We start from the raw sequence: 25003 nt of genomic DNA, 5'->3' as shown, positions 1-25003 counted from the left end.
CATCCTGGGCACAATGGTGTGAGATGTAGGCTATGAAGGCCTTGGACAGGTTTGTCCCTGTGGCTTTCCAAGATGCAACCCCTGTGGCTGCTCTCACAGGTTGGAGTTGAGTACCTATGGCTTTTCCACACTGTGGCTGCAAGCTGCCAATGGCTCTACCAGTCTCAGGTCTGGAGGGTGGCATCCCACTTCCCAAAGCTCCCCTAGACGGTTCCCTGGTGGGGACTCTGCAGGGGTTCCCACTCTACATTTCCCATTGGCACTGCCCTAGTATAGTTTCTCTGTGGGGGCTCTGCTCCTGTAGTAGGCTTCTTCCTGGGTATCCAGACTTCCCCATATATGCTCTGGAATCCATTTGGGAGTTGCCAAGCTTCCTTCACATTTGCATTCTGTGCATCTGCAGGCTGAACATCACATGAAAGCTGCCAAGGATTATGGCTTGCTCCCTCCAGGGTGGCAGCCTGAGCTTTACCTTGGCCCATTGAGCTGCGGCTGGAGCCTGAGTGGTCGGATGCAGGGAGCACTGTCCTGAGGCTGTGCAGGGAGGTGGGGTCCTGGGCCTGACCCCCGAAACCATTCTTCTTCCCTAGGCCTCTGGGCCTGTGATGAGAAGGGCTGTCCCCAAGAACTCTGAAATGCCTTCAAGGCCTTTTACCCATTGTCTTGGCTCCTTTTTAGTCATGCTAATCTCTCTAGCAAATGATTGCTCAGTAGCCTGCTTGGATTTTTTTCTACCATAGGGCTGGGCTACAAGTTTTCTAAATTTTTATGCTCTGCTGTCCTTTTAAATATAACTTTAAGTCTTTTATTTGCTTCCATATATAATTTAGGGTGTTAGAAGCAGCCATACCACTTCTTGAATGCTTTGCTGCTTAGACTTTTTTTTTTTCCTGCCAGGTATCTTGTCACCATAATTAAGTTCAAACTTCTCAGATCCCTATGACATAAACACACTGCTGTCAAGTTCTTTGCCAGGGTTTAACATGGGTAATCTTTACTCCAGTTCCCGATAACTCTCTGATTTCCACCTAAGACTTAATCAGCCTGGACTTCATTGTCCATATCTCTATGTGCATTTTGGATATAACCATTTACTCAGTCTCTAAGAAGTTTCAAACTTTTTCTCATTTTCCTGTCTTCTGAGCCTTCCAAATTCTTTCAACCTCTGCTCATTACCTGGTTCCAAAGCTGTTGCCACATTTTCAGGTATTTAATAGCAACACCCCATTCCTGGTACCAATTATCTGTGTTAGTTTATTCTTGTGTTGCTATAAAGAAATACCTGAGACTGGATAATATATTAAAAAAAGATGGTTAATTGGCTCTCAGTTTTACAGGTTTTACAGAAAGCATGGTGCTGACATCTATCTCTGATGAAGTCTCACAAACCTTACAATCATGGTGGAAGGTAACAGGGAGTCAGCATGTCACATGGCATGAGCAGGAACAAGAGAAAGGAGGAAGAGCCAGCCTTTTAAACAACCAGCTCTCATGTGAACTAACACAGTGAGAACTCACTTATTACCATGGAGAGGACATCAAGCCATTCATGAGGGATCTGCCCCCATGATCCAAACACCTCCCACCAGGCCAGCCTCCAACATTGGAGATAATATTTCAACATGAGATTTGGAGGGGACAAATAGCCAAATCATATGAATTACTAGTCTGACTTTCTCTGAAATAGGTGTATTTAGATTGGTCTCTGTTGTTGGATGGTAGAAATAGTTATATATAACTATTATATATAACTTTTATATATAATCTATATAAAAGATAGGTGAGTTATTTATAACTTAGAAGTAATATCCACTTGCATACTTCTTTAGTATGAACTAACTTTAGTATGGTTAGTTAAGTTTCATCATTAAGAATGACTTTCATTTAGTGAACATTTAGTGTCAAAAGTTAATGCTGGCCGGGTGTGGAGGCTCACGCCTATAATCCCAGCACTTTGGGAGGCCGAGGCGGGCAGATCATGAGGTCAGGAGATTGAGACCATCCTGGCTAACACGGTGAAATCTCGTCTCTACTAATACAAAAAATTAGCCAGGCGTGGTGGCGGGCACCTCTAGTCCCAGCTACTCAGGAGGCTGAGGCAGGAGAATGGCATGAATCCAGGAGGCAGAGCTTGCAGTGAGCTAAGATTGTGTCACTGCACTCCAGCCTGGGTGACAGGGCGAGACTTCATCTCAGAAAAGAAAAAAAAAAAAAGTTAATACTGCCATCAGTCCTGTACTTCTGAGACATAGATTGTTGGATGCTTAAAATGGTTTATGACAAGAAGTCTTAAAGTTCTAATCTGACTTTTAAAGTTTTAAATTTCTAACAAAGATGGTAAAACAGACACTGGGCCCTATTTGAGAGTGGAGGGTGGGAGGAGGAAGAGAAGCAGAAAAAATAACTATTGGGTACTAGGCTTAGTACCCTGGTGATAAAATAAGCTGTACAACAAACACCTGTGACATGAGTTTACCTATATAACATACCTGCACATGTACCCCTGAACCCAAAATAAAAGTTAATAAAAATTTATTACGAATTAAAAATAATATACAACACCAAGAGTGAGACCTGATGTAAACTGTGGACTTTGGATGACAATGATGTGTCTATGAAGGTTCATCAATTGTACCAAATGTACCACTCTGATGGGGGAGGTTGATAACGGGAAAGGTTGTGCATGTGTGGGGTAGTGGGTATATGGGAAATTTCTATTCCTCTCGATTTTGCTCTATGAAAAGCAAAAACTTAAAGGACTTAAAAATTATAGTGAAGGCATTAAATTTGGAAAAATCAATAACCTAGTTCCTTACTATGAAATCATATGGCATAGTTCTCTAAATGTAACCTTTATATGTCGTTTTCATGAACTTCATACACACTTGCTCTAGGAATAAAAGAGCAAAGTATTTTCATGTTTCCTTTTTTTCTGAGTTTGTATCAGTACTGGGTGTGTGCAGGTGGGGATAGGAGGGTTATCTTTAGCTAATTTTAGAATTGAGTTGAATGGAGGAATTATAATTTTCCAGTAAAAAAATTCAAGAAGTGTTTTTTGCCTCCCAGGTGGTAAAATCATGCATACTTTTTATTTCCTTTTTTGGTCTCTATATTTTCCAAGTGTTCAAAAAAGTGTGGTTATTAGTTTTTATAATAAAAGAGATTTTAGGTTATTTCTCTGATCTCTAAGAGTAAAAAAAAAATAAAGTTTTAAAGTTCTAATCTGAAATTTTCAGTGACCACATTTCAGTAGTGTTCAAAGGAATATGTACAATCAAGGCAAATATTTTGTCTCTACTCCTGATTTCCCTGATGACAGAATTTTCCTAAGCATATTCCTGGCCTTTCTTTTTGTCCCTCTATTCTCTCTGCCCTAGGAGGTTGAAGGATTTATTTGACTGGTAAATTTAGGAAGGTTCAGTCCTATTTATCTTCCTTTTAGAAAAAAGCTGTCTGCAAGGAGCAAGTTACCTCTATTTTTCTAGGAGCAGATTCTTCCCCTTTAGAGAAAGATCCTGTACTTGTTCAACACTGCCTATATTTAGATACCTTCTCTGCCTGCTTGTTTTTAAGTAAGCCCATTTGGCTCTCATACTAAGCTACAGTCTTCAATTTGTCTTTTATTAAAAAATAAATATATTTTTGGCCTTCATATGCTACTCTTTGTTTTATTTTTCAATTTGCTTAGAACATAGCCATGGAAGAAGGAAGCCATTTTATTGTTTCATGTATTTCTCATGTCTGACAGTTGACATTCTTCCTGAATTCTATCATCAAGAAGCTTTGACTCTATAGTAAACACAATTTCTAAATCTAACGAATCTCATCGTGACCAGCTCTCAGAGCCTACACTTGAACACTACTGTTTTTCTCCAATGGATGGAATTCAAGCTACTTCTTTGCAATTTCAGAAAGCAGTCAGAAAAAAACAGCCTTAGGTTATCATTTTGATTTTTTAAGGTTACTGTTGATCCTGATGCTGAACACTGAGGGAAAAATGCTTCAATTACAGACAAACTCTTCCATAATAACACAGACAAATCTTCAAAACTCATATTATTTGTGACCAACTCCTGAAGAAATATACTTTTAGATAACCTTCACATTGAAGGCAGGTAAATCACTCATATGTACATATGACATTTCTGAATATAATTACCTCAGCTGTGTGCTTTGCCACATGCCCCACGATGACAATGACCTTCCCTTTGAAGTTCTGCAGCATAGCAGTGTAAGGGCCCTGGGTAAGCTCCCCTTCTGCAGTGAAGGCAGCACTGAATGGAATGTTGATGCTTCCTGAAATGTGACCACGAATAAAGCTGAGAAGGAAAGTTTAAGGAAAACATTTATTTGTGTGCAATCATGAGTGTCTGAGGGAAACTCACAGAGCTAAGTGACTCCCAGAAGAGAGTATTAAACATCTTCCAGCTCATATGTGTATTTATCTAAATGAAATAAGGCACCTCCAAGAGAAAAAAAAAATTAAATTTGAAAATGAAGTAGAAGAGAGAAAGGAAGATGACTAGCCAAAGATGTAAAAGGATTTTACATCAAAAGCATTTCTCATTACATAAACACAGATATGGGGTAAACAATAACCATATTTAAAGAGGTTCTATAATGAGTGGAGATAGTGGAGATGGACTACATATCTTACAATTTAAATTTTCTAGTCAGCTGCTGCTTCATCATTTCTTTTAAAGACAAGAATATGACATTAATAGTGAGAGAAAGAACCATAAATAAGTTCTGAAAAATGAAAGGAGAGAGAATCAACATTAACATTCCAGTGGACATTGTTTAGTTGACATTTTCTAGAATGGGAAGAGAATTTATGATCATGCATAGATTACCTTTGAAATTCATCAGCATTAGTTTTTCAAACATTTCTAATTATTCAATATTCCCAACTGTAGTTTTCCTGAAGAGTCATGACTTTTCTCTCAGAATATAATTACTCTGATGGTACTTTTTAAAAAAAAACTGAAAGTACTTTATTTTCAGTAAAGATCTACTTTTTAAAATGAAAATTTTTTATAACACAAACTAAGAACCTAACAACTCATGTATTCTCAGCACCTATATCTATATCTGTCCAGGCCTGAATCAGTTGCCAGAGAGTGTTTCCATATTTATCAAACAACCTTTACCAACCATGAACATCTTCTCTTTTTTAGTGTGTTTAAAGTAGCAAAAGCAATACAAATCTATCCTGGTCAAATGCTGTAGCAGACATGTTTGGGTTGCCTGCCCACCTGCTGTTTTCTTGTTTGGAAGAGCACCAGCCATTGACCCTGAGGAAAGGGTGAGTCTAGGCTGTCATATTGGTATCAGATGATCCTGCTATAACCATGACTGACCGGATGGTGGAGGGGAGGGTGATGATGGATATATGATGCAGGCCGAGCCAATGAGATTCTCTCCTTTGAAAATCGGAAATAAAAGACATAAAAGATAATGCTCAGACTGTGTTAAGCGTTACATGCAAAGTCACGTTTAAGGGCCTCTTCCATAAAATTTGTTCAGCCACTTATTAGAAAATTAGAAGACTCTGACTCTAAAAGAAGAACTGTTTAATAGATAAATTTAGTGACTACTGTATTTGGTTAGAAAAGTACCTATCTATATCTAAATAACCATATCTAGTAACTATATCTATAATCACAGATAAATATTAAGGTGATTTTGTAGGTTCAATATCACCTATTTATTATGTGCCTTTAAAGATTTTAATCTAAACTCCTTTCAGTTACTAGAAGTATGTCATAAAGTTATTATCATATTATCCTTGTGATTTATTTGTTAAAATCTAGATTAAATATTAAAATGCTTCACAAAATATAACGGCAACAGAGTCTTTTTTGAAAAAGTTTTTCAAAATACAAAATGATTCCAAACCTTTTTTAGGCTACAGTTTGGAAAATAAGGCATAAAAGAAACAGAGTTTTAAACCACGCTTTCCTTATTCTTAATCTACTTCAACCAAAAAGTCTTGGATAATATCTAAGAACACTCATCCAAGAACACTCTTATCATGAAACTTCTAGCACAAAAATGACTGGGTAAGCATGAAGGTCTTTCGACATGGTGGTTAAACCTCTAAATTTTCTATCATTACTGGCAAACAGCAGAGGTGAATGCATTATTGGCAAACAACAGAGGAGAATGAGATTGGCCTAGTTATAAATAAGTGTATTTACAATGAATAGCCTGTTGTTTAAATAAGTCAGACAATGAAGACAACTTTGGTTATTTAGAAATCTTTTCTTTTTTCCTTGGAAATTACTTACATTGCCTACAATACAATTTCTCATGTGACACATACAGCATTAGATGAAATAGAACTGCTTTAGGCAACTTCTAGACATTTGAGAGGTGGTCAGATTATATTGTAAATCTAGGCAGATGGATACTTTTTTCACTTGTTGAGTCCTTCATAATCAGAATAAAATATGAGGTATTTGGAAACTGAGCCAGGAACAGATTTCTGTCTATTTTGTATTAGGAAGAATAAAGAAAGAGGGAAATAGAAGAAAATTTTTGACATACGGTGACTGAATAACCATAGTTGACTGTCATCAGTCATGAGTAAAATCTGGCAAGTAAAGAGAAATGATGGAGAATATGTTGAGATAAGCACATTTTTCCATGCTCTAAGAACTTTGGTTTTATTTCACTATATTACAGTGGAAAACAAGTATACACAGGACCTTCACACAAAGGTAGGGTTAGAGATGAACATGCAACACTACATATTTTAGAAGTATGACTATCACTTTATTGCTTTCTGTCTAATATAGATAAAAATCTCAACCCTCTACACTAATGTTTTACATTTTAAAAAGGCATTTCTCATTATATAAACACAGATAGGGGGTAAAAAATAACCACACTTAAAGAGGTTCTATAATGAGTATAATATTCAATAGTCAGACACTATGCTATTTTATAAACGAAGAATTTAAAAAGCTACAGCTTCAAAGAACCCAGTTCAGAGAAAATACTACTATTAAGGAAATAGTAGCCAAAGTATTTATGGGGCGATTAGCCCCAATCACATATATATCATGATATTGCAATCCCAACAATGACATTACAATTTTTGGTTAGGTTTTGGCAAAAGTGGCAATAGTATCTATAAATACTAATTTTTAACTTTCAGGGTTCATAGGAAATGAGAATTTTTGATGACATACTTGAAAGAGTTAAAAGATAAAAAACATCATTACAGAAGTCAGCAGTTATTAAAATGAAATCTCTAGACTGGAATAATAATAGTTATGAAAGCATAAAAGCATCCAGTTATTGTAGCAGTCACTTCACCACATGTTTGAATACGGATGTTTACTACTATGAATGCACTACAGGATACATTCCAGTAAACATATGAATTTTCTTTGGCATATGGTGACCGTACATTATATATCTTACCCCGTCTTGGAATAAATTGTACCCCTCCCTGCAAATAAACCATTCAGATCAACATTCAATTTGGCAGATATTACCAAAAGCATTTGAATGTATACTTAGAACAAAATCAAAATTTTGCATTAAACAGAATTTGATAGCCCAATGCACAGACAGATTAAAAAAATTACTGTAAGCTTCTGATAAATAACTTGGATTATCAGAATATCATTAACAGGTAGGGATGATGTATATTATCTTCTAGGTTTCTAAGATACGAAAACTTTCCTGTATTCATAATTCAGTCTACAAAACAATGCTGTAAGTAGATATGCCGTACTTCAATCAAACAGAAAAATATCAGGTCTAAGTATATAGGTACAGTGTATAAGTAAATTACATGGTATTTAACCAAGAATATTCAAAAAGACTCTTTAATTTACAAAAAGATTTGAAAATTCCTTTAAAATACTGCTTAAAATTCAACACAGAAACCAGCTGATGTTTTTTTAAATCCTAAAAGAGCACAGCATTTTTGTTGGATGCCACACTTAGTGACGTCGTATCTCTAAAGACAACCCACACCAGTATTTCACCAAACCACTCAAGAACATCTACCTACCTTTGCTTTTTGGCTGTTTGTCTGCTGGGTTAACTAATTATAATTAGTGTTATAGACTTTTCAGCCCAAACTGAAGGTTTTACCTTTAGTATATCAACAGCCAAAAAGAAATATGAAATTAAACCCATAGTTCTCTCATAGATAACATAACTAAATAGCATTAACTGATACAAAAATGATGTTTAGATATCATTATTTTCTTTGCTAAATCTATTGATACTTTGAATGGCATCACCATCCCCCAAATCAAACAGTCAAAAATCTCATTTCCAACATCTTATTAGTAGCAACATCCAATATTCTGCTGCTCTTATAAATCCTGTACTCACATTTTTATTCCCATTACCCCTTGCCTATTTCAGATATTGATTTGTCTTGAGCTTAAACTACTGTAGTAACTGTTTTCTCAAACTTTTGTCTTTTCTCTTGGAAATACACTTGATTTACAATATTGACAGAGAAAAAATTTAAAAGCAAAGCGTTCTGATTATCATATCCTTTCTGAGAAACTTTCCATGACAGCCTGTAGGACAAAGCCCGTATTTCTCAGTTCAGTCCTCATGAACAGAACCTAACTACTTTAATTCTAACCAAACTAGATCATGCATATTACCAATATGTTTTCTATCTCCTGTAGTTTTCTCTTTCTAAATACCTTTTTCTCCTTATTTTTGCACAAACATCCATTCTTCAAATGTTTCATCCATGAAATTTTCCCTTCCCACAGTATCTGTACATCTCTCATAACAGCAATTTGATTTTATATAAAATATTCTAATGAAAATGACTTCTATCTAAACAACTGATAGAAACGATGAGTATTATATTTATTTCATCTTTGAATCTTTTTTTTTTTTTTCCCTGAGACAGTGTCTCATTCTGTCACTCAGGTCAGAGTGTAGTGGCACGATCTCAGCTCACTGTAAGCTCCGCCTCCTGGGTTCACACCATTATCCTGCCTCAGGCTCCTGAGTAGCTGGGACTACAGGCGCCCGCCACGATGCCTGGCTAATGTTTTGTATTTTTAGTAGAGACGAGGTTTCACCGTGTTAGGATTGTCTCGATCTCCTGACCTCGTGATCTGCCCGCCTCGACCTCCCAAAGTGCTGAGATTACAGGCGTGAGCCACGGCGCCGGGCTCATCTTTGAATCTCTTGCAACGATTAATAGAATGCTTGGAACATCACTTACATATTTGGTGAGTAAATGAATTTCAGAATTTTGCCAAACCTGGAGTAACTAGTATCAGCAGCAAATATGCTAAGGTGCCTTCTGTGGCACCCTAACCAGTGGCACCAGTATCTAACAATGCTTTCAAGTGTCAACGATATAGAATTTCCCTTTGTCAGCACACACTTTGAGAAAAGGGAAAGAAACAGCAACAAAAGTAATTTCTCTGGATTTTCTTCAGCATAGGCCCACTAAAACTAGTCTATTTAGGGAAAAGCTAGGGACCTCACTCTTTATGACAGGATATGAAAGAATGATTATACACATCAAATTTCTGGATAATTCAATCCTAATTTTGCGTGCAAGATTATCTCTACCCTCATCCATCCTTTACAATGCATTAAAGTAATTTTTCTGAAATAAAAATCTGAGCATGGCATAAACCAAATATATCTGGTTTAGAATTTTTTAAGTTTCTCACTGCCTTTGGAATAAAACCCAAATTTCTTAGCATGTTATGAGACATTTTCAATGAAGCTACTTTTACCTACTCTAGTCTCATTACTAATTCTCATATATTCCAGACATATTCATCCACAGTTCTTGTAACTTCCTAAAAGTGTCCTTCTCACCTTCTCTGGGCCTCAAACAATGTAGTTTTTCAATGCCTTCTTTCTCTTCTTTGCTGGGTTACTAACTTCTACTTGTTTTTTAAGACTCATGTCAGACATCACTTGGTTTAGGTGCCCATCCTACATTTCCAGGAATTTGGGTATGCTTCAGACATAGACCATTTCATATTATACTGCAATTATCTATTTCACATATCTATTTTAGTTATAAGACTGTGAGCTTCTGGTGGGCAGGGGTGCTGTAATTAAACTCTATTTTCCCATTGACTGGCAAAGCAGGTCCTTAAACAGGACTGGCTGGCTGATTGAATGAGACTGTATGGCACTCTAGGAACTGGGGTCATGGCTGGTTCACACAGCAAATAGAAACTCTTTAACAGCTAATATACCTTTCATAACTAACAATCCAGACATGACGACATTCCTCAGCAGTTGCTATCATATACTCCCACGTTATACAAAGCCCATTAAAATATGGGAATACAATTGGATGGAAATTTTAATTTAGATAGATTGAACCTAAGTCCAAATGAGATGAAAAAAATCTTACTAAACCTTCTCATCAGTATCTAGCCTGCTCTGATCATGAGTATCTTTAAATTGCTTTGAAGAAGTTTTTATAAATTAATTCTTAAGGACAAAGAGACAAGAGTAATACTAGTGTTCACTAAGGATGGATGTGCCATAATGAAATAATGAATACAATTGAGTTCATGTGTTTTTCAAAACACAAATTTAAGCCTAAGGTTGTCTTTGGTATAGTTTTAGATGCTAACATTTTTCAAAAAAATCAAAAGGTAAGAGTTTTACAAGTAAAGCTCAGCCTTGAGCAAAAACTCAGCCTTGATTTCAAGCAAATGAGTAACATTCCTTTAAAGTATTGCTGTTTACAGATAACATAAGTTGGATCCACAATTACATGACTAAGACCTCTCCTAATATGAACTCCAAGAAAACTGAAACCCTAAATATTTATAACTATTAAAGAAAACAAGAGTTTGCTTGTGTATGATCATGGAAACTATTAACATCTGAAATTCATGTCACTACATGAGAAACATTTTCTATTGCCTCCTTATAAAATGCAATTTTTGTTTGCTTTGAAATTCTCAAAATACATTGAAGAACAAATATATCTGGCTTGATTTTTAACTAGATTAACATTTCATGTTTCTATCTTCTAAAAGCAAACAAAAAAATGTGATTTCAACAAAAACTGCTGTTTTGCCTCTCTGAGCCTTTGAATTTAGTATTAAAGAGTTTAGACCACATTAGGGTTTTTTCTTATACTGAAGTTTTGGGATTATGTTTTTATTGTTAGGTGGGTAAAGTCTGTCTTCATGTTCTTCGGCTTTCTTTTTCTGTATTCTCCATTCCCTTGGCCCACATTGGGGTTTAGGTAGTTCCCTAAGATTGTTGGCACCTTAATGTGCTGCTTCTCTCCTACAATCACAAAAACTGAACATAGGTTAAAATTTTGTCACCCGCAGGCTTTCTGTATTTTAACAGAGACTATTCATAACACAAGCTAAATGACTGAAGCCTTACAGTAGCGTTTCAGGCATCAAGTGACAGTTCTGAAGGGGGCGTGGTGGTAGTGGTGAGGCTGTCCCTTAAATTTATTGGTAGACAGCTTATTTTGCCTGTGGATAAGATTGCCTCCCTACCTTTCATAAGCTATCACTTAAATCATTTTACATAGGTTAAAAAAAAGATGAGATGAAATATATTCTTAGACATTAAATCTCCTGGAAGCAAAATTTAGGAAAAAAAAATTTCACCTATATAAAGAGGTAAGAACTGTGTTAGACAAAGACTTCCCATTTAAATGATGTATAAAAGCAAAACAGAAGATAAACATGATACAGGGACATTATAAGTAATGTGAACAAAATTTCAAAAATAATTTACTTCCTCTGGGGAAGGAAAAGGTATTAGAGAAAGTTTCTTTTTTTTCCAAATTGTGCAGGGTCACATTTTGTGGCAAGGGAGAAATAAAATTATTTCAAAAATATCCTAGTATTAAATATGTAATTACTTTTTAAACAGATTGTTAAAGTCACATAAATCCTAGACTTTAATTGTGAAGATTTACCTTGGTAAGAATTAAGAGTTACTGTATAAAGATAATTATTTTTAAAATATAATTAAAATTTCAATAGGCTTTAAAAAACATCAGCATATTAGTAGTTTTAGAGAAATTTTTATTAAAACGGTTTTGAATGAATTAAATATTATAAATTATGTCAATATAGTAGGAAAGGATCTTTCTATCATGTTTCCTCCCTCAAAGTGTTGCAATATTGCTTTCTAAAATTTGAAATACTTCAATTTTCCTTGATTCTGTGGCTACATCTGTATAAAGATAACCACAGGTAGATTTGTTCAGTTAGGATCTGGGATTAGGCCTCTTATACACACAGGTACTGAAGGTAATAGCTTATTTTGTGTATAAGATTTGAAGAAATGTGTATAGCATCTGAATGAATATATATCGTTTAGAGGCATCAATGCATGTCTCGCTGACTCATTAATTTCTATTAATTTCAATCTTGTTTATACTCTACTGTCCTACACAGAGACCAGATAGGCACCTGCCAAATAGTGTAAAATTCAGAAGCACAAGACTGTCTCTGCCAAGTACTAGTTATATGGCCTTGGGAAAGTTGCTTAACCTCTTTAAGCTTCAGTTTATCAGTAAAACAGAGATAACAACAGTATCTACATCATAAGACCAGCACCAAGCTTGGCACAGTGTAAGAACTTAAAGACTGCTATTATTAGAAGTCAATTTACTTCAGTCTATTCAAGAAGCAGCTAGTGTGCATGGTTCTCATGGAGAAAATCAGAAGGGGGCAAGTAAATACCACACCTTCAGCTGAAGCATCCAGGTATTTACAGTGGGACTAGTCAAGGAAACAACTTGACCCACAGAGAATGAAGAAAAGTAAGGACAATGACCCACCTGGGAACAACATGGAAGCAGGGGATACTCCCCCACCCAAGGGAAGTGGTGAGTGAATGAGCGGCCACAGGAAAACACACTTCTCTCACAGGTCTTTGCAACCCTCAGGTCAGGAGATCTCCTTGTGAACCCACTCCACCAGGGCCTTCAGTCTTCAGTCTGACGGACAGATCTACATGAAGTCTTGGCAGAGCAACTGCTCAGGCATAGGTGGAGACCCTCAAGCCTTAGATTATTACTGGGTTTTCTGGCAAAAGTAGCTGCAGCTTCGGCAAAGTAGAAGGTTAGACTCCTGTACATACCTGTAGGAAAGAGGCCGAATCCAGAAGGCTGAGTAGTAACAACCTGCAGGCCCCACTTCCACGGCATCTCACAAGATAAGACCTATTAGCTTGGGATCCAGCCAGCTACCAGCAGTGGCACTGCACCTCCCTAAGAAGGAGTTCCCAGGGAGAGGGGTGGGTTGCTATCTTTGCTGTCCAGACACCTTAGCCATTCCAGCCTTCAGGCTTTGGAGAGTCTGAGCTGACTCAGGGCAGAAGGAATCCCACAGCACAGCATAGATGCTCTACCAAAATGTGGCCAGACTGCAGACTGCTTTTTTAAGCAGGTTCTGATCCTGTTCCTCCTCACTGGGCAGGACCTCTCAACTAGGGTCTCCAGCCACTTTGTACAGGTGCCCTTAAACCAGCAATAGGTCCACACCTCCCTGGGACAAAGCTCCCAGAGCGAGGAACAGGCTGCCATCTTTGCTGTTTCACAGCCTTCACTGGTGACACCTCCAGGTTCTGGAAAATCTGAGATGATTAGGGCCTAGAGTGGGCCCCAAGCATACTGCAGCAGCCCTACAGAAAAGTGGCCAGACTATTACATGGGTTCCTGTTCTCATATCTCCTTACTGGGCAGATCCTCCAGGCCTGAGGTTCCAGCCACCCCCCACCAGAACTACTGAGCCAGTACAAACTCAGCAACTCCCTGTACAGAGCCTCCAGGGGCAAATAAAAGCCTCTCTGCCATTGTCTCTGCAGTGGAACTGCCCTTGCCACCCTTGAACTAATGAAGAAGCAAAGACCTTAAGTGCCTTATCCATACCTCCAACAAACTGCAGTTGAACCAAGGAGAGGAGGCCAGTCCATCTCCCACAGGTCCCACACACTCCCCAAAGCTCATCACCAGTCAGGAAACTCCTGGCTTGGGCCCACAGAACAAACTTCCATTTTGGGCTGACTTCGCTGAGTGATTGCTGACCTGTATCTCTCTGGGGAGGAGCCCCCAGGAGTCAAGAAAATGACCCTTGGCCACAACCACTACTAAGATCTCTTCCTCTACTGCCTCTAAGCTGTGGAAGGAATATAAACTCTGACATTATCCCAGAGCTGCAGTGGGCAGTCCAGAGTGCCAAGTCATGAACTATAGCGGGCACTCAAGGGGGAGAGGAGCCCATACTTTCAGAGCACTGAGAGGGAACATGGCTGCAACTCTGAGGAAACATAAGGGAGCCAAACTACTGAACAAAAGTCTACCAACTGACCAATAAGCCTAAGTGTCAGCTGCTGGATAAACCCCAAAGCTTCAACACAAAAAATACCTCACTAACATACCCCACTCTAAAACCAAAGACAGGAAGTTAGCTTCCAATAAAGACCCTATAAAAATACTCATCCCAGTGAAAATATCCAGAAAAGAAGTCTATTGACTGTACTTAATCTATACCACGGTTAAAGGAACACCCACATGCAGAGGTGAGAAAGAACCAATGCAAGAACTCCAGTAACTAAAGTGGCCAGGGTGTCATATGTCCTCCAAATGGCTGCACCAGTTCTCCAACAAGAATTCTTAATCATGCTGAACTGGCTGGAATGACAGAAATAGAATTCAGAATATGGACAGGAACAAAGATAATCGAAATTCAGGAGGATGGCAAAACCCAATCCAAGAAAATTAAGAATCACAATAAAGTGATACAGTAGCTGAAGGATGAAATAGCTAGTATAAAAAAGAACTTAACAAATTGGACAGAGATGAAAAACACAAGAATTTTACAATGCAATCACCAGTATTAACAGCAGAATAAACCAAGCTGATGAAAGAATCTCACAATTTGAAAGCTGGTTCTTTGAAATAAGACGTCAGACTAAAATAATAATAATAAAAAAGAATAAAAAGTAATGAACAAAGCCTCCAGAATGTATGAAATTATGTAAAGAAACTGAATATATAAATCATTGGCATCCCTGAAAGAGAAGGGGAGAGAGCAAACAACTTGGAAAATGCATTTCAGGATTCTTCCATGAAAACTTCCCTAACCTTGTAGAGAGGCCAAGAGTCAAATTCAGGAAATACAGAGAACTCCTGCAAGATTCTACACAAGATCATACCCAAGACACATAACTGTCAAATTTTCCAAGGTTGAAATGAGAGAAAGAATGTTAAAGGCATCTAGCGAGAAAGGGCAGGTCACCTGCAAAGGGATTCCCATCAGGCTAACAGCAGACCTCTCGGCTGAAACCCTACAAGCCAGAAGAGATTAGGGGACTATATTGAATATTCTGAAAGAAAAAAGGCTTCAACCAAGAATTTCATATCTAGTTAAACTAAACTCTCCAGGTGAAGAAGAAATAAGATCCTTTTCAGATAAGCAAATATTAAGGGACTTCATTACTACCAGACCTGCCTTATAAGAGATCTTGAAAGGAGCACTAGTGATAGAAAGATCACTACCAGCGAATACAAAAACACACTTAAACACAGACCAATGTCACTGTAAAGCAACCACACAAACAGGCCAACATAACCACCAGCTAACAGCACAATGACAAAACCCAATCCACACATATCAATACGAATCTTGAATGTAAATGGTCCAAATACCCCACTTAAAAGGAACAGAGTGGTAAGCAGGATAAAAAAGTAAGACCCAATAATATGCTGTCTTCAAGAGACGTATCTCACACATAATGACACTCATAAGCTCAAAATAAAGGGATGGAGAAAAATCTACCAAGAAAATAAAACACAGAAAAAAGCAGGGGTTGCAATCCTAATTTCAGATAAAACAGATTTCAAACCAACAGTGATTTAAAAAAAAAAGACAAGGGCATTATATAATGGTAAAGGGTTCTATTTAACAAGACCTAACTATTCTAAATACATATGAACCCAATACAGGAGCACCCAGATTCATAAAGCAAGTTCTTAGAGACCTACAAAGAGACATCGACTCCCACAAAATCATAGTGGAAGACTTCGACACTACAGTGACAGTATTATACAGATCACAGAAGCAGAAAATTAACAAGATATTCAGGACCCAAACTCAGCATTAGACCAAATGAATCTGATATAACTTTACAGACGTCTCCACCCAAAACCAAAAGAATATACATTCTTCTCATCACCACATGGCACATACTCTAAAATCGACCACATAACTAGACATAAAACAATCCTCAATAAATGTATAAGAACTGAAGTCATTCCAAACATTCTCTCAGACCACAGCACAATGAAAATAGAAGTCAACACAATAAAAATCACTCAAAACCATACAATTACATAGAAATTAAACAACATGCTCCTGATTAACTTTTGGGTAAAAAATAAAAGGCAGAAATCAAGAAGTTCTTTTAAAATAAAGAGAACAAAGATACAACATACCAGAATCTCTGGTACACAGTTAAGGCAGTGTTAAGAGGGAAATACATACCACCAAATGTCCACATCAAAAAGTTAGAAAGATGTTAAATTAACAACCTAACTTCACAACTGAAATAATTAGAAAAATGAGACTAAAACAACCTCAAAGCTAATAAAATGTGAGAAATAATTAAAAAAAAAATCAGGGGTGAAGTGAAGGAAATCAAAAAATGAAAAACCATTCAAAAGAGCAATAAATTCAGGAGTTGGTTTTTTGAAAAAAATTGATAAGATAGGCCACTAGTTAGACTAAGAAGAAAGAAGATCCAAATAACACAATTAGAAATGACTAATGAAATATAACCACTGACCCCACAGAAATAAAAATAACCATATGCTCTATGTACACAAACTAGAAAACCTAGAAGAGATGGATAAATTCCTGGACATATACACCCTCCCAAGACTGAGCCAGAAAGAAACTGATTCCCTGAACAGACCAATAATGATCTTTGAAATTCAATCAGTAATAAATAGCCTACCAACCAAAAAAAGCCCAGGACCTGATGGATTCAAAACCAAATTCTACCAAATGTACAAGGAAGAGCTGGTACCATTCCTACTGAAACTATTCCAAAAAAATTTAGAAGAAGGGACTTCTACCTAACTCATTCTATGAGGCCAGCATCAACTTCATACCAAAGCCTGGCAGAGACACAATAAAAAAATTAAAACTTCAGGCCAACATCCTTGATGAACATCGATGCAAAAATCCTCAATGAAATATTTGTAAACCTAATCCAGCAGCACATCAAAAAGCTACTTCACCATGATCGAGTAGGCTTCATCCCTGGGATGCAAGATTGGCTCGACATGCAAAAAATCAATAAATGTGATTCATTACATAAGCCGAACTAAAGACAGAAACCATATAATTAACTCAACAGATGCAGAAAAGACTTTTGATAAAATTAAACATCCATTCACGTTAACAACTCTCAATAAACTAGCTATTGAAGGAATATACTTCAAAATAACAAGAGCTATCTATGACAAAACCACAGCCAACATTATACTGAATGGGCACAAGCTGGAAGCATTCCCCTTGAAAACTGGCACAAGACAAGAATGCCCTCTCTCACCACTTCTATGCAACACACTATTGAAAGACTGAGTCAGAACAATGAGGCAAGAGAAAGAAATAAAGTGCATTCAAATAGGAAGAGAAGAAGTCAAACTATCTCTGTAGATGACATGATTCTATATCTAGAAAACATGCAGTCTTGACCCAAAAGCTCCTTCAGCTGATAAACAACTTCAGTGAGGTTGCAGGATACAAAATCAATGTACAAAAATCACCTATACACCAATGACAACCAACCTGAAAGCAAAATCAGAAAGGCAATCCCATTCACAATTGCCCCCCCAAAAACACACACTCCCTAGGAGTACAGCACACCAGGGAAGTGAAGGACCTCTAAAATGAGAATTACAAAACACTACTCAAAGAAATCAGAGAAGACACAAACAAATGGAAAGACATCCCATGCTTATGGATAGGAAGGATCAATATCATGAAAATGGCTGTACTGCCCAAAGCAATATACAGTTTCAATGCTATTCCTATCAAACTACCAATGACAATATTCACAGAACAAGAAAAAACTATTTTAAAATTCATATGGAACCAAAAAAGGGCCTGAATATCCAAGACAATGCTAAGCAAAAAGAACAAAGCTGGAGACATCATGCTACCCAACTTCAAACTATACTGCAAGGCTACAGTAACCAAAACAGCATGGCACTGGTAAAGAAACAGGCACACAGACTAATGGAACAGACTAGAGAGCCTAGAAATAAGGCCACACATCTAAGACCATCTGATCTTTGACAAAGCTGACAAAAAACAAGAAATGGGAAAAAGACTCCCTATTAAATAAATAGTGCTGGGATAACTGACTAGCCGTATGCAGAAGATTGAAGATGGAACTCTTCCTTATACCATATACAAAAATCTACTCAAGGTGGGTTAAAAGACTTTAATGTAAAACCCCAAACTATAAAAACTCTGGAAGACAACCTAGGCAATACCATCCTAAACCTAGGAATGGGCTTAGATTTCAGGACAAAGAAACCAAAAGCAATCACAACAAAAGCAAAAATTGACAAATGGGACCTAATTAAACTTAAGAGCTTCTGCAGAGCAAAAGAAACTATCAACAGAGTAAACAGACTGTAGGAGATCGGTCAGAGTCATGGGAAAAATTGTAGAAAGATACAAACCTTCTTGGAAGGACAGGAGGTTTTACAAAAGCTTCAGAAAGGCATTTGGCTGAAGGCAGCCAAACCCTCTTATCCGGAGCCTGAGAGTGAAGGTTAGATAACAAGTGGATATAAAGGAATTGATCTAGATAAGTTAGTTTACTTAGGCCTTGGAACCTGGTCTTTAATCATCTGTGTGCAGGACTGCTCTCGCAGGGGATGACGACCATATTAATTACCCATAAGTGTGTTGACTCAAAGCCTTTGTCATTAAATCTATACTAAATAAATGCCTGCAGCACCAGCTTGTCAGGGCCGCGGCTGCTACAACTCTTTCTGTCAGTGGTCTGGTCCCCTAGCCCACTCTTTCACTGGATACCTGTGTCTGAGTGCATTCTTTAATCTGTCATTCTGCCAGGGTCTGCAGGTCAGACCTGGCAGGTGGTGCTTCACATGAGGAATGCTGCAACGGATCGTGACAGAACCCTCAAAAATGAAGGTGAAAAGACTGCACAGTCAGTAAGTCATTGGTGCCCACTTGGGATTTCCAAGTTTGAGGGAACCGTTCAGGCTAGGGTTTCATCATAAGACAACAGTTATCAGTTCAACAGCAACAGTATATAAAAGTATTGAAACAGCTGCTTAAAGCTAGCAGAGCCTCGGTTTTGCAGGTTAAGAGACCTAGTGTACACTATTGTTTCCCATAACCCATGGTTCCTGAAAGAAGGTACTCTAGACGTAGAGCTCTGGGAACAAGTGGATAGAAATCTTAAACAATATGATGCACAAAAGCAATGGGTCTCAATAACATCTTTAATGTTATGGGCTTTGGTTACGGTGGCTCTGGTCCTGCTCTACACAGAAGAGCCTAAAAAGGGAAGAGAGGAGGAACTGTCATCTACCTTATTGCCTCCATCTCCCTCAGCCCCGCTGTTTCTGGGAAAAAATAACAAAGAGGAAACGGAGGTTTTGCCTGAGCCCCCTCCTCCAATAAATTGGAAAAAAGACAAGGGATATGCTATAGCTATGGGACCTTGTCTTAGGCAAGAGGCATTAGATGGGGAGCTCTTATCCTGGCTGGTAATGCAAGATTGACAAGGCAATCAGGTACATGAACCCATTTCTTTTAATGCTTATAAAGAGCTAAGAAAAATCTTTAAAGAAAACAGAGCCACTAGCCCATTTACAAGAGGGTTAACTGAGGTCACTCTGCAGACCTCTTTCAAATAATGGCCACTGTTATTTCTCCCTTACCCCTAACGTGGCTCTCTCAAAATCCTATTTGGGTAGAACAGTTGCCTTTAAAGGGAGAGAAATTACAAAGAGCCCATGAATTAGCTGAGGAACAATTAAAAGCCATATAGAACCATCAAACAGTCTTTGGAATTTGCCCATTTTCATCATTCCCCAAAAGTCTGGTAAATGGAGACTTTCGCATGACTTATGTGCTATTAATGTTAAGTTGCAACCTATGGGGCCCCTACAGCAGGCCCCCACTGCCCCCACACGTGGCAATTCCTTGAGAATGGCCTACAATCATTATTGACTTAAAAGACTGCTCTTATACTATTCCCCTTGCAGAACAGGATGGATAAAAATTTGCATTTACAATAACAGCTCTTAATAGTGAAAGGCCAGCTCACTGATTTCATTGGAAAGTGCTTCCTCAGGGAATGTTTAACAGTCCTACCATGTGTCAATATCATGTAAATCAAGCTTTGTTCCCCAGTAGAAAATAATTTCCTAATTGCAGGATTATTCATTTTATGGATGATATTTTACTAGCAGCCCCAACAGAGCCAGTATTTTTAAAGTTACATGCCTCTTTCATAAAGAATACAAAGTTAAGAGGTTTAATCATAGAACCTGAAAAAGTACAGATGTCTTCTCCTTGGAAATATCGAAATATCTTGGGTACATTCTAACTTCCCAGTCAGTAAGACCTCAAAAGGTTAAATTAAATACTAGCAACTTACATACCTTAAATGATTATGAGAAATTACTAGGCAATATTAACTGGCTTTGCCCCACCTTGGGCATAACTACTGATAAGTTACAGAATCTGTTTTCTATCTTAAAAGGCAATGCTGCCCTATACTCTCCCAGGTATTTAACTCCTGCAGCAGAAAGAGAAATTGAAGAGATAGAGCAAGCTATTTCTCAGAGACAACTAGATTGCATTGATCCATGGTATTCAGTTCAATTATTTGTTTTTCCCACTAAACACTCCCCTACAGATGACCCCAGGGCTATGCTTCCTAGAAGGGGTTTTTTGCTCACATACCAGGACTAAAACGCTCTCTCCCTATATCCAGTTATTCAGTGAAGTCATCTATTCAGGCTGCAGACGATGCAATCAGTTGCTAGGTTATGACCCTGATATCATCAGGATTCCTTTAAGTAAAAAGCAATTCAAGGCAGTATTGCCTTATCTATGGACCTGCAAATAGCACTCTCTGATTACAAAGGCCATATAGAGCATGCCCTTCCTGCTGACAAACTCCTTTAGTTCTTATCTTGTACTTCTGTGGTTTTGCCTACTAAAATAGTTCAATCCCCCATATCTAATGCTTTAACACTGTTTACTGATGGCTCTGGTAAACATGGAAAAGAGGCTGTCTGGTGGAGACCACATAATTCCCTCACTTGTTCTGGATTTACTAGCACTCAGAGAGCTGAGGTTGGAGCCTTACTATTGGCCTTGGAAACTTTTTCCGTTCAGCTCATCAATATTGTTAGTGAGTCTGCTTACTCTGTTTATTGCAGAAACTTGCGACAGCCCTCATTAAGTCCACCTTGGAGCCCAGCCTGTATGCACTTTTTCTCCGACTTCAGCATTTGCTAGATCAATATACACATCCTATTTTTATCACACATATTTGAGCCCACAGCTCGCTGCCTGGCCCACTGGCTTATGGCAATGATTAAGCAGACCTACAAGTTAGAACATCACTGTTTGACCACGCCACCCAATTGCATCAATTTTTTCACCAAAACTGGAGAAACTTATTGAAGCAATTTCAACTTACCCAGAGACTAGCTATACAAATTACCCAGCAATGCCCAGATTGCTGGCTCACAGGTATGTCCCTCCTTCTACAGGTGTTAACCCTAGAGGACTAGAACCTCATCAGTTATGGCAAACAGATGTGTTACACATGTGCCTGAATTTGAAAAACTAAGATATGTACATGTATCCATTAAAAACTATTCTCAATTAGTGCTCATGCCTTTCCTGGAGAGTCCACCCGATATGTCATTAAACATCTTCTTTTAAATTTTGCATTTATGAGGCAGCCTACAAAAATTAAAACTGATAATGGTCTGGCTTATGCCAGCTCACAATTTCAACAATTTTGTCACAGTGGACTATCCAATATTCCACAGGCATCCCATATAACCCCCAAGGAGAGGCCATAGTAGAACGTACCCCCTCTGCCCTTAAAAATATGCTCAGAAAACAAAAAAGGGGGAATATGAGTAAAAACCCTGCAACACTATTAGCACAAGCCTTATTTACCCTTAATTTAAAAAATTTAGATGATAAATTTCAATCAGCTGTAGAAAAGCACTTTGCTAAAACCTCTCAAGACATAAAATCTGCAGTTTTACGGAAAGATGTAAACAGTAATGTATGGTGTGGTCCAAATGAATTGTTAACATGGGGGAGAGGATATGTTTGTGTTCACACCCCCTCAGGTCCTCTTTGGATTCTAGCACGACATATGAAACCTTACCATAGCATGGCTAGGACACAACCCAGTACCAGAAATAAAGAAAATGACCCTACAGGACCTACAGCCCCAGACAATGTGGCTTCCTGGGACAACACAGGCCCTGGACAGGACTCTTAAGAAGAGAAATTAAAAGACTGAGCAAATCTGCTCTGGACACAGACACCATTCACTCCAGATAATTTGTTCCTTCCTATGCTTTATTAACTTTTTAACTCTGTCACTTTACCTGCAACCCCCACCTGCTACTCTCTATTGGGCTCATCTCTTAGATACACCTTTCTTCAGCCCTATTACTTAAACAAACACCCCCTTCTCAGCTTCTAACAACACAACTGCTTAGCTAAGAGAGATTGACATGTCCCAAATGGGGTTCCTCAATAACAGCACACATTGGACTAAGGTGCCCAGTAATACTACATGTTACTCCTTAATTGGAAAAGAATGTTGCTAATTATGCTCATATTTGCCTTCTATTATTGACTAATTCTAGGATGCAAAGTTGGAATGCGAGCAGTGCCCGCCATGCCTGACAAAGTTGTTGCTACACACATCTGTACTCTTCAATCAACAAAACCTGATGCTAAAAACAGAAAAGGGGGAGATGTAGGAGATAGGGTGGTGGGAAAAATTGTAGAAAGATGCAAACCTTCTCAGAAGGCAGGGAGCTTTTACAAAAGTTTCAGAAATGGATTCGGCTGAAGGTAGCCAAACCCTCTTATCCAGAGCCTGAGAGCAAAGGTTAGATAACAAAGAAATATAAATGAATTAATCTAGATAAGTTAGTTTACTTAGGCCTTGGAACCTGGCCTTTAATCATCCACACACATGACTGCTATCTCTGGGTAGAGTAACCATGTTAATTATGCAAAAGTGTGTTGACTCAAAGCCTTTGTTATTAAATCTGTACTAAATAAATGCCTACAGCACCAACTTGTCAGGGCCACAGCTGCTGACTCTTTATAGCACCCTCCTCGGGGTCTGTAAGTGGCCAGGTCCCCTAGCCCTCTTTTTCACTGGACACCCATGTCTGAGTGCATTCTTCCATCAGTCATTTGGCCAGGGTCTGCAGGTCAGACCTGGCAAAAGACAACTTACAGAATGGGAGAATTATCTGTAAGATTAAAATAGGATATTATAATGCTATTTTGTATGGTTTTATGGGAGAATGGCTATGAATAAAGACTCAAACAAAAGAAATACAAATTAAAAAGTTAAAAACATTGAACAGATTCTAAACTCTTGAAGTATAAAGTCAGAAGAACTTTTAGACTATGGGTTCTTGACCAGTTAAATAGAATTTAATGCCTCTTTTGGGAGTCCACTCATTCACTCTGCAAAGAATTTCCAGTATTGCTGAAACCCTAACAACCAGGGAGATCAACATTTACACTATCTCCAAACTCAGAAAAATAGAAAGTAGCAACTTTTCACAAAATGATGAGAATATATCTTTGAAATTGTGGGCTCTCAAATTGTACTTTCAGAAACCAAAGATTTTATGAATTACTTAATAAAGTCTGTAAATTATAATTCGAATCTCATTTCAAAAATTGGAACTGAAAATATGAACATGAAAACTTATTGCTGATTGAGTAGCCTTAATCCAAAACTATAAAATCTGAAATGCTCCAAAATCAAACTTTTTGAGTAACAACATCAGGCTGAAAGGAAATGCTCATTAGAGCCTTTTGGATTAGATATTCTGAACTGGTAAGTATATATATAATGGAAATGTTCCAAAATCCTAAAAAATATGAAACCTGAAATACTGTCACAAACATTTTGGACACAGGATACTCAACCTGTATATGCCAATTTTAGCATATAAGAAACCATTAACCTGCTAACCCTCCTTTATAGCATTTATAGTTAGTAAATGCTATAAATTTGAACTTATGAAGCAAATTAGTTATAATAAAATTCATTTATATTTGATATATTGAGTTTCTAAGAAAGATTTTAAGACTTGCTCTGTTTTTAAACAAAGTGAAAATCATTTATCTAGATTCTAGAAAATACACAATCAAAGAATCTGAAGAGAATGAAAATAAAAGAAGAGGAGACTGAGCTGTTACTTTTTGTAACTGTTCATACTCCAATGCCAATGAAACCCACTGGATGTTACAGTATGTTCAATAGTAAAATCTTTGCAAATAACACTTTGCAGTTAGTAAAAATACATGTTCTATATGAGCCAGTGTTTTGAAAATTATAATGAACACAAGGTCAATGTTGAGATGTAGCAAACTTTTTCTCTAGGCTATGAGGTAGAACAGGTGTATACTTACACTTCATCTTTGCCACAATTCCTATCTATAGCATGAAGGATTCAAATGCCTTCAAGAACAGCAATATACACTAGAGAAACACAAAAAGCAAGAAAATATTCTAATATTCTGGTGGTGTTTGGAAAATATCATAAGGTCTCTGGCATGTAATGTTATCTTATAAAACCTTATGTAAGACCATTCTGACATCCAGTTTGAGAGTAATTTAACTACTTAAATTCAGAAGAATCCCAGATTTTTTTTTTTTAACCACGCACCATTTAAATGAAAGGATGCAATACAAA

The 25003-nt window shown here is 37.6% G+C and overlaps 1 protein-coding gene across 1 annotated transcript in view; it reads right to left on the bottom strand.

Annotated features, from left to right (window-relative positions):
* The window catches only part of TBCK (TBC1 domain containing kinase), a 245377-nt gene that overhangs the window by 34559 nt on the left and 185815 nt on the right, over window positions 1-25003 (bottom strand). Inside the window, exon 25 of the mRNA XM_011966312.1 lies at window positions 4160-4319. Within this exon, the coding sequence (XP_011821702.1) occupies window positions 4160-4319 (160 nt within the window). The remainder of the gene's footprint in view (window positions 1-4159; window positions 4320-25003) is intronic.

Source organism: Mandrillus leucophaeus, unplaced genomic scaffold, assembly GCF_000951045.1.
Source record: "Mandrillus leucophaeus isolate KB7577 unplaced genomic scaffold, Mleu.le_1.0 Scaffold756, whole genome shotgun sequence".
Classification (NCBI taxonomy): domain Eukaryota; kingdom Metazoa; phylum Chordata; class Mammalia; order Primates; family Cercopithecidae; genus Mandrillus; species Mandrillus leucophaeus.
Note: the sequence above shows the minus strand (reverse complement) of the source record. Positions and strands in the feature narration are given on the sequence as shown.